General features: G+C 40.4%; 2 protein-coding genes across 2 annotated transcripts; one reads left to right on the top strand and one right to left on the bottom strand.

Annotated features, from left to right (window-relative positions):
* Nucleotides 1–1,865: 1,865 nt before the first annotated feature.
* Nucleotides 1,866–2,854, top strand: LOC140971765 (uncharacterized). The gene is made up of 3 exons (XM_073434222.1): nt 1,866–1,942; nt 2,178–2,538; nt 2,789–2,854. The coding sequence occupies exons 1-3, from the start codon at nt 1,866–1,868 to the stop codon at nt 2,852–2,854; spliced, it is 504 nt and encodes a 167-aa protein (XP_073290323.1).
* Nucleotides 2,855–10,215: 7,361 nt separating this feature from the next.
* LOC140957209 (uncharacterized) lies at nt 10,216–16,209 on the bottom strand. The gene is made up of 2 exons (XM_073414365.1): nt 14,857–16,209; nt 10,216–10,289 (listed from the first exon to the last, which is right to left on the bottom strand). Exon 1 carries the CDS (start codon nt 15,532–15,534, stop codon nt 14,899–14,901), a length of 636 nt encoding a protein of 211 aa, XP_073270466.1. The 5' UTR covers nt 15,535–16,209; the 3' UTR covers nt 10,216–10,289; nt 14,857–14,898.
* Between the last annotated feature and the right edge of the window lie 497 nt (nt 16,210–16,706).

Raw genomic sequence — 16,706 nt, forward strand, 5'->3', positions numbered from 1 at the left:
TTTAAGGATTTATCGGAATAATTTTCGAGAATTATGGATTATTATTGTTAGAATTTCATGAATTTATTAGGTTTGAAGGGTTTTGATGGTATTTTTGTCCCAAGAAGGGTATTTAGTTCAGGTGTAGCTACCTATACTCAGCTAGATTCAAGAGCTAGAAATTCTTTTATATCTGAGGCGTTTGTAAAGAGACTAAGAATTATACCAGAGGACATGGATTTGGGCTTTAGAGTATCGATTTTTTTTGGTGATAAGATATTTACTTCTAAAATAGTGAAAAGTTTGAAGCTTCGTTTACAGAAGAATGTTGTGCAGGCAAATCTAATTGTACTACCGATGTAACCCTCCAGATTCAACAACTGTCCCCACTGTACCAAGACTAGTCTTTCTAGCATGCTTATGTTCTCACTCACATGCACCCTAGGAAAATTCCCAAGAGATCACACATCCCAGAATTGCCCCAATTCAAACATGCTTAACTTTAGAGTTCTTATGTGATAAGATACCGAAAAGAAGATGCACCTTCTTGATATGAGTAGTACCTATCAAATCTTTTAAGCCTTCCTCAACCGCACAGTCCTATACCTGAACAGTTTTGGAATTCCTCTTCTTCCGGTGTAAGATCGGTTCATTTATGTTCCCTTCGCCTAGAAGCCTACTAGGAGCTGCTCATTGCCCGTGCAACCTCATGGCACCGGCGATCACCCCTCACCCTCTTCGGCCCCCGGCCTCACATGCCCACTAGCATCCACTTGGTTCTTTCTTGAACCACACCGTACTAGGAGAGGTCGGCTCTTATACCAATTATAACGCCCAAATTCAACGAATGTCCCCGCTGTACCAAGACTATTCTTTTCAATGTGTTTATGTCCTCACTCACATGCACTCTATAAAAACTTCCCAGGAGATCACCCATCCCAAACTTGCCCCAATTCAAGCTCGCTTAACCTTGGAGTTCTTATGTGATGAGCTACCAAAAATAAGATACACCTTCTTGATATGAGTAGTACCTATCAAATCTTTTAAACTCTCTCCAACCGCAAAGTCCTATACCTAAAAAATTTTGGAATCCCTCTCCTTCCGGTGTAAGATCAGTTCATTCATATTCCTTTCGCCTAGAATCCTGCCAGGAGCCACTCATTGTCCGTGAAACCTCATGGCATCGGCGATCACTCCTTGCCTTCTTCGGTCCCGGGCCTCACAACCGATGCCTGAGTTTGACATCATTCTTGGCATAGATTGGCTAGCTTCGAATGGAGCTTTGATAGACTTTCAGCAAAGGTCAGTGCATGTTCGACCACCCAGTGGGAAGTCGTTTGTTTTTAAGGCAGTAAAGAACAAGCAGATGCCGTACATTATCTCATGTATCTGTGCGAGGAAACTTTTTTGAAGAGAGGCTGCCAAGCTTTTCTTGCAAGCATTGTGTAACTATCTGAGACAGTCGATCAGAGACTAGAGGATATCAAGGTTGTCAAAGATTTCCCTAGCGTCTTTCCTGATGACGTTTCTAGCATTCCACCAGACAGAGAGGTAGATTTCTCTATTGAGTTGATGCTGGGCAAAAGGCCGATTTCTAAGGCACCCTATCATCTAGAGCCTGCAGAGATGAATGAATTGAAAGATCAGATTCAGGATTTGCTGGACAAGTGTTTTATTCGTCCGAGTTTTTCTCCATGGGGCTCATCGGTATTGTTTGTGAAGAAGAAAGACGTCAGTATACGACTCTGCATCGATTATAGAGAGCTGAACAGGGTCACCGTTAAGAATAAGTATCCCCTGCCTAGAATCGAAGACTTAATTGATCAGCTGCAGGGAGCTTCAGTGTTTTCAAATATATATCTTAGTTCAAGATACCACCAGCTGAAATGAGAGAGACAGATGTTCACAAGACGGCTTTCAGGACTCGTTATGAGCACTACGAGTTCATAGTGATAACTTTCGGGTAACGCGCCAGCAATTTTCATGGATCTCATGAATTGTGTATTTCAATCATATTTCGATCAGTTTTTCATATTCTTTATAGATGACATACTGATCTATTCGAAGAGCAGAGAGGAGCGCAGTCAGCACTTGAGAATGACACTGTAGACATTGAAGGACAGACAGTTATATACCAAGTTCAGCAAGTGCGAGTTCTGGTTCGACAAAGTCACATTCTTGGGCCACATTATTTTCAGGGATGAAGTCGAGGTTGATCCCAACAAGGTCGAGGGAATCAGAGATTGGCCAGTGCCTAAGAATGTGAGAGATCCGCAGTTTCCTGGGTTTAACTGGTTACTACAGGAAGTTTATTCATGCTTTTCAACCATTGCAGTACCCATTACCGCCTTGACGAAGAAGAATGTGAAGTTTGTTTTGGGATCAGAATGTCAGGGTAGCTTCGAGAAGCTAAAGAAAACTTTGACTTCGGCGCCAGTCCTAAGGATGCTATCAGGGCATGGAGAGTTTGTTCTATGTACAGATGATTTGAAGCTCGGTTTGGGTGCATTTCTGATGCAGCTTGACAGAGTTATAGCCTATGCGTCCAGACAGCTAAAGGTTCATGAGAAGAATTATCCGACTCATGACCTCGAGCTAGCAGCAGTAGTATTTGCTCTGAAGCTTTGGAGACACTATCTGTTTGGGGAGAAGTGCAAGATTTCAATGATCATAAGAGTTTGAAGTACTTCTTCACCCAAAAAGAGCTGAATATGAGACAGCGGAGATGGTTAGAGCTGGTGAAGGATTATGACTGTGACATTAGCTACCACTCGGGAAAGGCTAATGTGGTCGCGGATGCTTTGAGCAGGAAGAACGCAGTGAGTGCTCAGTTTTCGGTCAAGAGACCACTGCAGCTAGAAATTCAGAGATTTGAGCCTGCATTTTTTGCTAGGGGCGATGATAACTTTATACTTTGACAATTCAGTCAACACTGAGGGACAAGATCCGATCAGGTCAGTCTTCTGATGAGCAGTTCCAGAAGTGGAGAGAGAGATGAGTCCAAGGGTCAAAGATTGTATTCGGTCAAGAATGGCATCGTCCGATAATGTGACTGACTGTGGGTTCCAAGTGGTGATTCACTAGGGGAAGACATTATGAAGGAAGCTCATAGCACCCCGTTCCATTCATCTAGGGAGTACGAATATGCATAAGGATCTACAGTACTTGTATTGGTAGGCGGGCATGAAGCGAGATATTTTGCGTTTTGTGTCTAAGTACTTGACATGTCAGCAAGTTAACGCAGAGCATTAGAGACCTGCAGAAAAGCTTAGAACGGTCCATATTCTCGAGTGGAAATGGGAGAACATCACGATGAATTTTGTGACAGGGTTACCCTAAATAGTTGGAGAATATAATACCATTTGGATGATAGTCGATCGGCTTACTAAGTCCGCGCACTTTTTGACTATTAAGAAGACTTTCACCATGACTCAGTACGCAGAACTGTACATCAGAAAGATTATCAGACAGAAACCCGAGATTTACATATGTGTCTATGAAGAGTTTACATCAGGCATTTGGTACCAAGTTGCTATTCAGTACTGCTTTTCATCCTCACACCGATGGTCAATCTGAGAGAATGATTCAGATCTTGGAGGATCTACTCAGGGCTTGTGTAATCGATTTCCAGGTATTCATAGGCACTAAAAGAAATTCTGCATACAACAACGCACATACGAAAACAGTTTTTCACAAAAACCGTTGTCGTATGTTTTTTACAACAGTTTTTTCGAAAACCTTTGTCTTTTGGGGGGCAAAGACAACGGTTTTTAAAAACCGTTGTCTTTTTGGGGTCAAAGACAACGGTTTTTGGGATCAATGTTGTCTTTGAGCGTTTTTTTTTTGGTCAACGACAACGGTTCTATGAACTGTTGTCGATTAGCGTGTTTTTTTGGACAATTGACAACGGTTTGAAGAAACCGTTGTCGATTAGCGTGGTTTTTTTGACAAACAACAACAATTTTGGAAAACGTTGCAATAATTAGCAACGGTTATTTCAAAAACCGTCGCTAATTTTAGCGATAGTTTGTCAAAACCGTCGCTACGTTTAAATTCGCGACAGTAGTCGCTAATTTTAGCGTGGTTTTTTTGACAAACAACAACGGTTTTGGAAAACGTTGCAATATTTAGCGACGGTTATTACAAAAACCGTCGCGAATTTTAGCGACGGTTTGTCAAAACCGTCGCTACGTACAAACCGTCGCTACGTTTAAATTTGCAACGGTTTTGAAATAACAGTCGCTAATGTTAGCAACTGTTTTAAAAAAACCCGTCGCATCTTTAAATTTAGCGACGATTTTGACAAATCTGTCGCTAAAATTAGCGACATTGTTTTGAAACCGTCGCTAATTTTAGCGACGGTTTGAATCCAAACCGTTGCCAAATAAAAATATGCGACGGTTTATCATTTACCGTCGCCAATAGCGACGGTTTAACCAAAACCCGTCGCAAACTGTCTATAAATATCTCCATTTTCGTTCCATTTTCCTCCACAACACTTAAAATTTTTCTCTTTTACACCATTTTATCACTTCACACAACACTTAAAATTTTTTTCACCACTTCATAACACTTAAAATTTTTCTCTCTTACACCATTTCATCACTTCACACAACACTTAAAATTTTTTTATCTTACACAATTTTATCACTTTCACACAACACGTAAAATTTTTCTAACCACTTTATAACACTTAAAATTTTTCTCTTTTACACGATTTTACTACTTCACAACACTTAAATTTTTTTTCTTTTACACGATTTTAATTTGGATTATTAGTTTCTTTTAGATTTATTAAATTATTAAAAGTATTTTTTTTATTTTTTGAAACAAATTAGCGACGGAACTCTGCTTTCGTCGCTAATTTTAAATTAGCGACGGTTTACAAAACCGTCGCTGATTTAACTAGCGACGGTTTATATTACCGTCGCTAATTTAAAATTAGCGACGGGTAGCAATCATGACCGTCGCTATTTTTATTTGCGACGGTTTTTAAAACCGTCGCAAATTTTATCTACCACAACGGATAAAAACCGTTGTCGTTGAACGGACTTTCAACAACACCTTCAATTACAACAGTTTTTAAATGGATACGACAACGGATAAAAATCCGTTGTCGTTTGCCGTTTTTGTAGTAGTGAGGTATGGCTCCATACGAGGCACTTTATGGGAAGAAGTTTTGGTCACCGATATATTGAGATGAGGTAGGTGAAAGATTAGTGTTGGGTCCAAAAATTTTCAGGCAGACTGCAAAACTAGTAGTCAAGATCCGAGATAGGATGAAGACTGCTCAGAGCCGATAGAATAGTATGCAGATAAGCGGCGCAAAGATTTAGAGTTTGCAGTGGGTGATCACGTATTTGTGAAAGTTTCACCTATGAAGGGTGCAATGAGATTTGACAAGAAAAGTAAACTCAGTCCTAGATTCATATGACCATTTGAGATTCTCGAGAGAGTTGGGACTCTAGCCTAAAGAGTTTCATTGCCACCGAATCTAACTGGAGTTCATAATGTATTCCATATCTCGATGCTACGAAAGTACATGTCGAATCCTTCACATGTGCTGAATTATGAGCCTCTGCAGTTGACATCGAACCTAACTTTCGAGGAAAGACCTACTCAGATTTTGGACAGAAAGAAAAGGAGACTCCGGAACAAAGTGATTCAAATGGTCAAAGTCAAGTGGCTAAATTATTTCGATGAGGAAGCTACTTGAGAGACTGAGACTGAGATGAGGAGTCGCTACCCGGAGCTTTTCGGTAAGTTTTAAATTCGAGGAAGAAATTCAAGTTAGGGGGGCAGACGTTGTAAGGTCTAGAAATTAAAGCGATGTAAGCTGACTGCATTCAAATCTAGGGTATTATTAAAAATAATTAATTAAATGTTTTAAATGCATTAAATGAATTTTCATGACATGATTAGGTATTTTACTGTGTTGTTTACTAGAATTACATAAATTAGGCTTTTGGCAGTATTCAATGCTCGAACGAGGAACGGAGACTAGGGACATTTTAAAGAAAATGTTTTTATTAAATAGTTATTTTTAATTATATAATATATGGCATATTATATTTCAATATTCAAAAATGAGTAGTTTTAGGATATTTTTACACACCGAGTGATATTTTTAAACCGTTGTTTGATTTTTCGCAAAATGAAGGACTTTTGAGGGCTCGGGGATTATTTTTGAAAACGTACCAAAAAAATATTTTACGTGCGTGTTATTGGGCCAAATGGGCTTGTTTTAGTAGGATTTTGGCCCAAGACCTCTACCTTTTAATATTTTAAAGTCAAGACCAATTATCCCACTATTCATTCATTTTATTCTTAACTCAAAGCCTAGTCTCCCCCACCCCTCTCTCCCGGACGCACACCCTCCCATCTTCAGCAGGTTTGACACGTTCTTTTTCAAGAAAAATCGTAAGGGTTGTGATCTTGTCCCCCCGGTCTTCGTCTATCGCGCCATTTGTGCGAATCTTCGAGTGTTTAGAAGCTAAGACACCTTATACCTCCGTTTTCTCATCTTTCACATCCTATTACGTATTTTGATTTATCTTGCATGCCATGTTAAATATCTACTTATATGTAATGGTTTCACATGGCTTTTACATGAAAATATTGGATTTTCTTCACTTGCTTCTCACTTTTTTGACATGGGTGAAGGGGCTGCCAGGTTTTGACGATTTGGGATGATTCGCATAATTTTTAGGGAGGGTTTAAGAGGAAATATCAGACTTGGAACAATGCATGTAGGGGTGCGATCGGATCGTCATTTTTTGGGCTAGGTTTTGGCTCGATCGGCTTAAAATATGTGATCTGTGGTGCAAGGGCTGTTCTAGGCCTTGGATCAGACCTTGGTGGGTCTCAGACATGGCCCAGGGTGGCTCGAGCATAGATGGTTGTGGTCGAGGGGCCGATCGAAGGTGCTAGAGATAGTAGTGGTTCGACTTTGGCTTGTTCGAGTGAATCATGCACGTCCGCGTGCATGGGGCTGGGGACCATGGTTAGGTCAGTCTAGGAGGGTTCAGTCAAGTCCTAGTTGTAGCTGGTTGAAGGCTGGTCCGGCGTGGTTGGGGCTAGGTTCGAGATATGGGCTTGGCTTGGAGTTAGGGTTTCGGTTTTCCTTTCTTTTGGTGCAGAAAATTCCAGCCGTCTTGTAGGGGATTTTCATGGGTCTTGTATGGTCTGTACATGGTTTTTTTAGGTATGGTTAGGTGTCATCAAGTCATGGTTTAAGTTCGAGAAAGTTTGATTGCGTTTCGGGTTGATTCGGGTAAAACCGGGACTCCGGTCCAAGTTTTAAACGAATTATAGAATTTAATGCAGGGACGGCTCTAGTTTATGTCTAATAAATTATTCTAATTATGTTTTAAGGTTTTTAATAAGTTTGGATGGATTTGGGTCGAAGTTTAAGGTCCAGGGGTAAAATGGTCAAATTAAGGTTTCAGGGTCATTTTGTCCGCAAGTCAAGTTAGCAGTACTGCCAGTGCCCTGACAATTGAAAATACATTTTTAAAATGTTTATTTTATATGAATATGGAAATTTTATGAAAAATTCTAAAAATATGTTTCATGCTTTGTTTCAAGAAAATGTATGTATATGCATGAATTTATATAAGGGATGAATATGATGACATGATATGAAGGAGGTGAATTGGTTATGACTAATATAAACACGAACAAGAAACATATAAGGTCAAGGCTCAGTTGACGGGTGAAAGTGTCGCTGATGTCCCCGCCACTTGGTACCATGGTTTACTTAGATGGATCCATCGACCAACAGTTGATACGAAAGTCACAACTAATGATCTGAATTCAATGAAAGAAAATGTATACGTTTACGATAACACGATATGAATATGGTTATGTTTATGTTAATGCTTTTGAAGATCATAGAAGTTACTTTAATTACAGTACTTTTCACTGTTGCATGATATATATACGTATTTTATTACAACGGTTGTTGAGTCTTTAGACTCACTAGGTGTGATTGATTCAGGTGATCATGTTGATGAGGAGACTGGAGGTGCTGAGGACTGAGTGGACTGAGCTGGGGGTGCACGGGAAACCCAAGGACCTTGTATTTTTCCACACATTATATGGTTTTATGAAAGTTATGGTAAAGCAGTATTGCAAAACATTCATGATTTTTATGCTTTGAGGACAAGTAGATTTTTAGTAATATGTTGATATTTTATTTTAAACATCGTTGATCACATTTTCAAGATTTGAACTATAGTCAATTTCACGCAAGAGTTGGTTTTATTTTAGTGTACGTATTTTCGGTCAGCAATAGTGATTTTTTTTTAAAAAAAAATTCAATAGTTTAGTAGTAGATGTTACAAAACATGATATCAACAACAAAAAAAAAATAAAAAAAGATAGTCTAAATCAAGCGCACTTGTGGCACGAAGATATGACATATTTCTCAAAAAAGATATAAAAGCTAGTGGAAGATGACATGTTTTTCATGTCAAAGATAAATTTTTTTTAAACATGCGAGTCATATATGAAAGGAAAGATGACCAAAGCACCTTTCCTATGGAAAGTGGAACATGCACTTGAGCTATTGCATTTGATCCATACAGATCTTTCCGGCCCGCTAAGTGTTAGCAAGAGATATTTTCAATCTTACTTCAGTATCTTTATAAATGGCTTCACGAGGTATGGGTATGTGTATTTAATGAAATAAAAGTCTGAAGCATTTAAAAAGATCAAAAAATTTAGAGTTGAAGTAGATAAAAAACTAGGAAAGAGTATTAAAACATTTCGATCAGATCGACGTGAAGAGTACTTAACACTGATTTCAAGACTACCTTTGAAACGTCCCGAAAATTTGAAGGTCCACGTGAACCATATACATGCAAGTTATCAAATTTTCTTATGTATTTTAATTAAATTATTTTAATGCATTAAATGCATGATTGCGACGTGAATATGCGTTTTATGACATGGTTCATTAAGATTGCATGTTATAGGGATTTAAGCAGTATTTCACGCTCGAACGAGGAACGGAGATCGGGGACAGTTAAGAAAAAATATTTTCTTAAATGATTATTTTAATTATCTAATAAATGATGTAATTAATATGAAAATTTCAAAAATGGGCCATTTGCAGTGTTTTGACACGTTGAACTGTATTTTTAACTAAAAGATGATTTTTAACAGAACGACGGACTTTTTAAGTGTTCGGATAATATTTTTTAAAACGAATTTAAACAAAATATTTTACGAGTGTGTAATTGGGCTTAATGGGCCTATTTCAATTTATTTTGGGCCTAAACTCCTACTTATCCACTTTAATTTTAATTATGGCCCATTGTGCACTTGTTTTATATCAAACCCTACCCTCTCAAAACTCTAATCACTCATTCTCACTCATTCGGCCGCCCCAACCTCTCACGTCCAGCAGCTCTCAGAAATTTCAGCAGCCACCTTGCTAGGTTTCCTCAAGAAAATCTCATAAGAACTCTTCCCTGTCCCTCCGGTGCCCGTTCTACGTGATTGTGTCAAGGTTTTCGAGCGTAAATACGCAAAGGCACGCCTGATTCCCTTCATTTCGCATTGATCACATCATAATATGTGTTTTGAAATGTATTTGCATGATATATTGTGGTTATAGTGTTATGCATCTGTTTTACTTGAATTCTACACGAAAATACGCATTTTTTATTTTCATGCTTCTCACGTTTCTTGATTTATGTTTAAGGGGTTGCCATGACTCGAGGTTTAGGAGTGATCTGATAGTTGATATGTGGGAACGTGTGTGATGTTCTTGATGTCGATGCAAGTTTGAGGGAGAACCGATCGATTCTCATGTTTGTGGCTCGGTTTTGGAGAGTTGGGTAGTTCACGTGTATTCAAGGGCATGGGGTTGAAGGTCATGTCCAGGGCATTTCAGGATGGTTTATTTGGGGTCTAGGAGAGGTTGGTTCAAGCGTGGTCGGGGCTAGTTGGGCGTGGTAGAGTGTTTGGCTTCAAATTTCAATTTTGGGGTTTTCTGCAGGGTTGGCGCCGCGGCGCTACCTGTAGCGCCCTTATCCGAGCCACTACTAAACAAACTAATAAGCATGCAACATTAAAACTTAATAACAACAATTAAACAGAGGAAACGAAATAACTTAATCATCCTACAACCCAAATTAAAACAGAACAAACAACAGGAGTCTTAAACATTAATACAACCATATCGAAAACATAATTCTGAACGAGAAAAAGATAAACCACACATAAAACCTCCACTGGATCACCACCGAAAACCCAACTGCTCTAGCCACTTCCCTGGTCTTCAGAACCGTCCAACCTAAGACCTGCCCCGTAGAATGGGGTGCCCAAGATGAAACAAGGACGTGAACGACAATCGCCCAATACGAGAATGTACGAGTATACAAACTGATATGATGCATGTGAAATGCAATATGCTAGGATATCAAGGATCAAGTCAAGAATCTCATGCTCAGTCTAGAGGTGCCTGAGTGTGTAGTCTCTGATCTGCCCTAGGCATGTTTTGGCTCCCACACTCATCTTCAAGACGTGGACCTACAATGTCCAGGTCATCAGAGCCCGCGGGTCCCGTCGGACACTGTCGCTATCGATGCCCCATCATCCACAATACAGAATAGGGCTGAGCGGCCCCAACAAGCGAGGTATATCTCAAAAGATATCAGGCTCAACATGATATGTCATGCATAATATGCCAAAGCAGAAAAACATGTATAATGCAACACATAAATATGCAGCATATAAGTGTGTATACTACGCTTAGATATCTCAGTCAGTACATCACGTACCTCACTAAAACAATCTGATAGAAAGCTCTTAACCTAGACAATACCAACAATATGAAATCACTATCAAACCAGATTCTGAATTACCAAACATGCTATAAAGTTCTTCCTAAAGGCTTTAGGATTATACCTGCCTCCGTCGTCAGCCCACTGATGATGTCTCGATCTCAATTCACCGACCTCTCCTCGAGTCGACACTAGCTCCGAAACTTCCCGACACCAAAGTGCTCTAGAAACTGGCTAGAAAACCTAAGGTAAAAGACTAGAACTCTCTCTCTGAAGGATGCGGTGTAGGAAACAAAAGAATTCGGCTCCCATTTATAGGCTGCATCCGGACTATTTCAGAAATCTGAATAAATCTTATCTGTCGCGTGTCAGAATCTCATTCGTCTGGTTGGATTTCTCGTGATAACGTAATCGGAAGTAGATCGGGTTATCCATTTAAAATTCGGTGGATCCAACAGATTAATCCCAAATTATCAATTCTTTAATAATACTTAATTAACAACTTTTTAATTATCTCTTAATTAATCTTCATTCAAAATAAGAATTCGGGTCATTACATCCTCCCCTCCTTAAAAAGATTTTGTCCTCGAAATCAGAACTGAAGTACAAAACAACTGAATAAAATACAACTCATGATTACAAAGGTACAACTCAAAAAAAATGCGGATACTCTGAGCGCATACGACTCTCTAACTCCCAAGTCGCCTCTGCAGTACCTCGGCATTTCCATTGCACTAGAACAAGTGGAATGGTCTTGTTTCTGAGCTTTTTCTCTTTCCTACCCAGGATTAAAAGTGGCTGCTCGACATAAATCAAGTCTTCTTCAAGTTGAACATCTGTCGGACCAAGAACGTGCGATTTATCTGCTACATACCGCCGTAGCAAAGATACATGAAAGACATTATGAATGCTGGACAGATACGGCGACAAAGCCAATCGATATGCCAAATTTCCAACACATTCCAAGATCTCAAAAGGTCCGATGAATCTTGTGGCTAATTTTCCCTTGAGTCCAAATCTCATCACCCTGCGAAATGGTGAAACTTTAAGGAAAACTTTTTCCCCTGACTGAAACGGTAGAGGTCTACGCTTGGTATTCGCGTAACTCGATTGACGATCTTGTGCAGCTTTAATTCTCTTCTTAATAAATTCCACTACGTCAATCGCTTGTTGCACTAATTCAGGTCCTTGCACTTGTCATTCTCCTACTTCGTCCCAAAACAATGGAGTACGACAACGTCTACCATATAATGCTTCGAATGGAGCCATACCAATGCTGCTATGGTAGCTATTGTTATATGCAAACTCCACAAGCGGCATATGATCATGCCATGCTGGTCCAAAATCCAAAGCACAAGTACGCAACATGTCCTCGAGTGTCTGAATAGTCCTCTCAGACTGACCATCGGTCTCTGGATGATAGGCAGTACTCAGACTCAATGTCGTTCCCAACGCTTTTTGAAAACTTCCCCAGAACCTTGAAGTAAAGCGTGGATCTCTGTCACTGACTATACTTGTTGGCACACCATGATATTTAAGAATATCTTGGATGTATAGTCTTGCCATGTGATCGAAACTATATTCCCGACTATACGGAATGAAATGTGCTGACTTAGTCAGTCGGTCCACATTAACCCAAATGGCATCACAATTCTTAGAAGACAACGGCAAGTGGGTGACAAAATCCATCGTCACATGCTCCCACTTCGACTCAGGGATAGGAAGATTATGAAGTAATCCTCCTGGTCGTCGATGCTCAGCTTTCACTGGCTGACAAACCAAACACTTGGCTACAAACTGGTAAACATTTTTCTTCATACCCTGCCACCAAAACTTGGTCTTCAAATCCTTATACATTTTCATGCTTCCAGGGTGGATACTCAATTTACTCCTATGGGCTTGAGATAAAATCTCGTCTCTTAATTTAGAATTTTCTGGAACTACGATTCTTCCTGACAAACATAAGGTTCCATCTGTTTGGAACGCAAAACCAGATGTGTTGTCTCCATTAGCTAACCTTGCTAACTTTTTCACTTTCGGGTCAGAAAACTGAGCTTCTCTGATTTTGGCATACAACTTCGGTTCAGATAAAATGCTCGTTACTCGAATGTGTTCCATTCCTTTCTTATGCCGGAAGTGAAATCCCAGAGAACAACAATCTTGAATTACACTTGACATGAAACTTTTCTGAAGTGCAGATAATCTCACCTTTCGACTAAGAGCATCAGCTGTAAGATTCGCTGAAGTGCATATAATCTCACCTTTCGACTAAGAGCATCATCTGTAAGATTCGCTGATCCTGGATGATACTTGATTTCGCAATCATAATCCTTTAACAAATCCATCCATCTTCTTTGGCGCATATTCAACTCTGCTTGAGTGAAGATATAGTTCAAACTCTTGTGATCTGTAAAAATCTCAAATCTCTCTCCGTAGAGATAATGTCGCCAGATCTTCAAAGCAAACACAGTCTCTGCTAATTCCAGATCATGAACTGGATAATTCTCTTCATGCTTCTTCAACTGTCTGGATGCATATGCAATCACATGACCATTCTGAGTTAAAACACACCCAAGTCCTTGAAGTGATGCATCAGTGTACACAATGTACGCTCTTGATCCAGATGGAAGAGCTAAAACTGGTGCAGTTGTCAAACGTTGATGCAATTCATTGAAACTATTTTCACAATCATGTGTCCATTCGAACTGCACATTCTTACACGTCAGCTGTGTCAATGGTTTGGCAATCTGAGAAAATCCTGAGATAAATCTCCGGTAATATCCTGCCAAACCTAGAAAACTTCTTATCTCTTGAGCTGATTCCGGCCGTGCCCAACTCAACACTGCTTCGATCTTGCTAGGATCCACTGATATCCCATCTTTGGATATAACATGTCTTAAGAAGACAACTCTGTCGAGCCAAAACTCGCACTTGTTCAACTTAGCATACAGTTGGTGATTCTTTAAGGTTAGCAACACAATCCTTAAATGTTGTGCATGCTCTTCAAGACTACGAGAGTATACCAGTATGTCATCAATAAAGACAATGACAAACTTGTCAAGATACTCCTGGAATACTCGGTTCATCAAATCCATAAATACTACTGGAGCATTCGTCAAACCAAACGGCATCACTAGAAACTCGTAATGCCCATACCTTGTTCGAAATGCAGTCTTAGGGATATCACGTTGATGAACTCAAAGTTGATATTACCCAGATCGTAAATCGATCTTCAAGTACACTGAAGTTCCTTGCAGTTGATCAAACAAGTAATCAATCCGTGGTAACGGATATTTATTCTTGACTGTTACTCGGTTCAACTGTCGATAATCTATGCAAAGCCGCATAGACCCATCCTTCTTTTTAACGAACAACACTGGTGCTCCCCAAGGAGACACACTGGGTCTAATGTACCCCTTGTCAAGAAGATCTTGTAACCGTTGCTTCAACTCTTTCATCTCCGTTGGTGCCAATCTATAAGGCGCTCTAGAGATAGGTGCGGTTCTTGGTACCAACTCTATCTCCGCTTCCACTTCCCTCTCCGGAGGAAATCCAGGAATCTCATCAGGGAAAACATCAGGAAATTCATCGGCAATTGGAATGTTCTTCACATCGATCACATCCTTCGATACGGCAACAGCATAAATGAGGTATCCTTCTACTCCTTTCGCTAAAGCCCGTTGTGCTTTTACAGCAGACACTACTGGCATTGGAGGTCAAGCTCCCTCACCGAAGAAAAACAAATTCTCGTCTCCTTCTAGACGAAACTGAACGAGACGTTGATAACAATCTACTGTCGCTCTATACTTAGTCAGTAGGTCGATTCCCATAATACAATCGAAATCTTCCATAGCCAATATCAACAAATTGGCAGACAAGTATTTTCCCTCAAACTCTAACAAACAGTCTACTACAAGTAGCTTAGCTAAAACCTCTTGTCCCATCGATGTAGCCACCGACATCAAAACATCTAATGACACATAGGGTAGTTTATGCTTCTTAACAAACATTGATGCTATGAATGAATGCGATGCACCAGTATCAATTAATACATATGCAGGAATACCACATAAAAGAAAATTACCTGCAATGACTCTCTCGTTTTGCTCCTCAGCTTGTTCATTGTTTAGGGCAAACACTTGCCCCTGAACTCGTGGACGTTGCTGAGATCCTTGTGATATTCCACCACGACGAGAACCTTGAGCAGGAAAACCTTTCTGTTGCACAGTGGCCTCAGATTGTTTCCACTGTAAGACCCTGCCATAGAACCTCCGCCTACACTCTGATTCTCCAAATTAGGGCAATCCCTCTTCATGTGACCAAAACCACCACAGTTGAAATAAGCACCTGTTACTTTTCGACAATTCTCCGTCTGGTGATTGCCTCCGCAGTGGCCACATTGCAGCTTTTTCTTATCAAAGCTGTACAGCCCTCCAGAACCGGAAGAAGAAGAAAATGCAGACTTCTTGAAAGACTGACCCCTCGGTCCCAACGAACTAGAACTTTTGCTAGCTTGCATAGCCTTCTTCCTAGCAATATTGATCTCTGCTTGACGACAACGATTCACTAATCCTTTGTACGAAGTAGGATCGTCACAGACTGAAACGCGATAAAAAATCTCCTGGTTCAAACCATTCAAAAAGTGAGAATATTTTGCTGCAGAATTCTCATTGATGGGAGGAGCGTACGGCAACAGATCCGTAAAACGCTTTTGGTAATCCTCAATGCTCGAATCTCCTTGCTTAATGGTCAACAGTTCCATCTCCTTCGCCTGACGAAGAGCTGGCGGGAAGTGATGATTGATGAAGGCCTAACGGAAATGTTCCCAACGAATCCGCCCATGCTGCTGAACTAAAATGGCAGAAACAGGTTTCCACCATTTCCGAGCTTTTCCTTGGATCATGAAATCAGCTACCTCCTTCTTCTCGTCCTCGTCATAGTGCAGCACTCGAAAACACTGCTCAATGATATCGACCCAAGCTTCAGCAACATCAGCATTCTCATCTCCGTTCAACGGTGGAGGTCCAATCTTCATGAAATCCATAATGTTGACACGGTTCCTCCGTCTCTTTTCATCATGATCTCGGTGACGCCTTCCGTCCGATCTCTACGACGATGTTCTCGGCCAGCCTCATCGTCGCCATAACGACCATGTCCCACACTTCCGTGACTGCTTCCATCTCCTGACATCTGAAAGCAAACCAAAATCAACCTCTAAATCCTCAAAACAGAATTACTAATGTCCCAAAACTCTTCGCATGCTCTGATACCACCAAATGTAGCGCCCTTACCCGAGCCACTACTAAACAGACTAATAAGCATGCAACATTAAAACTTAATAACAACAATTAAATAGTGAAAACCAGATAACTTAATCATCTTACAACCCAAATTAAAACAGAACAAACAACAACAGTCTTAAACATTAATACAACCATATCGAAAACATAATTCTGAAAGATAAAAAGATAAACCACACATAAAACCTCCACTGGATCACCACCGAAAACCCAACTGCTCTAGCCACTGCCCTGGTCTTCCGAACCGTCCAACCTAAGACCTGCCCCGTGGAATGGGGTGCCCAAGATGAAAACAAGGACGTGAACGACAATCGCCCAATACGAGAATGTACGAGTATACAAACTGATATGATGCATGCGAAATGCAATATGCTCGGATATCAAAGATCAAGTCAAGAATCTCATGCTCAGTCTAAAGGCGCCTGAGTGTGTAGTCTCTGATCTGCCCTAGGCATGTTTTGGCTCCCACATTCATCATCAAGACGTGGACCTACAATGTCCGCGGGTCCCGTCGGACACTGTAGCTCTCGATGCCCCATCGTCCACAATACAGAATAGGGCTGAGCTGCCCCAACAAACGAGGTATATCTCAAAAGATATCAGGCTCAACATGATATGTCATGCATAATATGCC

The sequence above is a fragment of the Primulina huaijiensis genome, chromosome 1 (assembly GCF_012295235.1).
Source record: "Primulina huaijiensis isolate GDHJ02 chromosome 1, ASM1229523v2, whole genome shotgun sequence".
In the NCBI taxonomy this organism is placed as follows: Eukaryota; Viridiplantae; Streptophyta; class Magnoliopsida; order Lamiales; family Gesneriaceae; genus Primulina; species Primulina huaijiensis.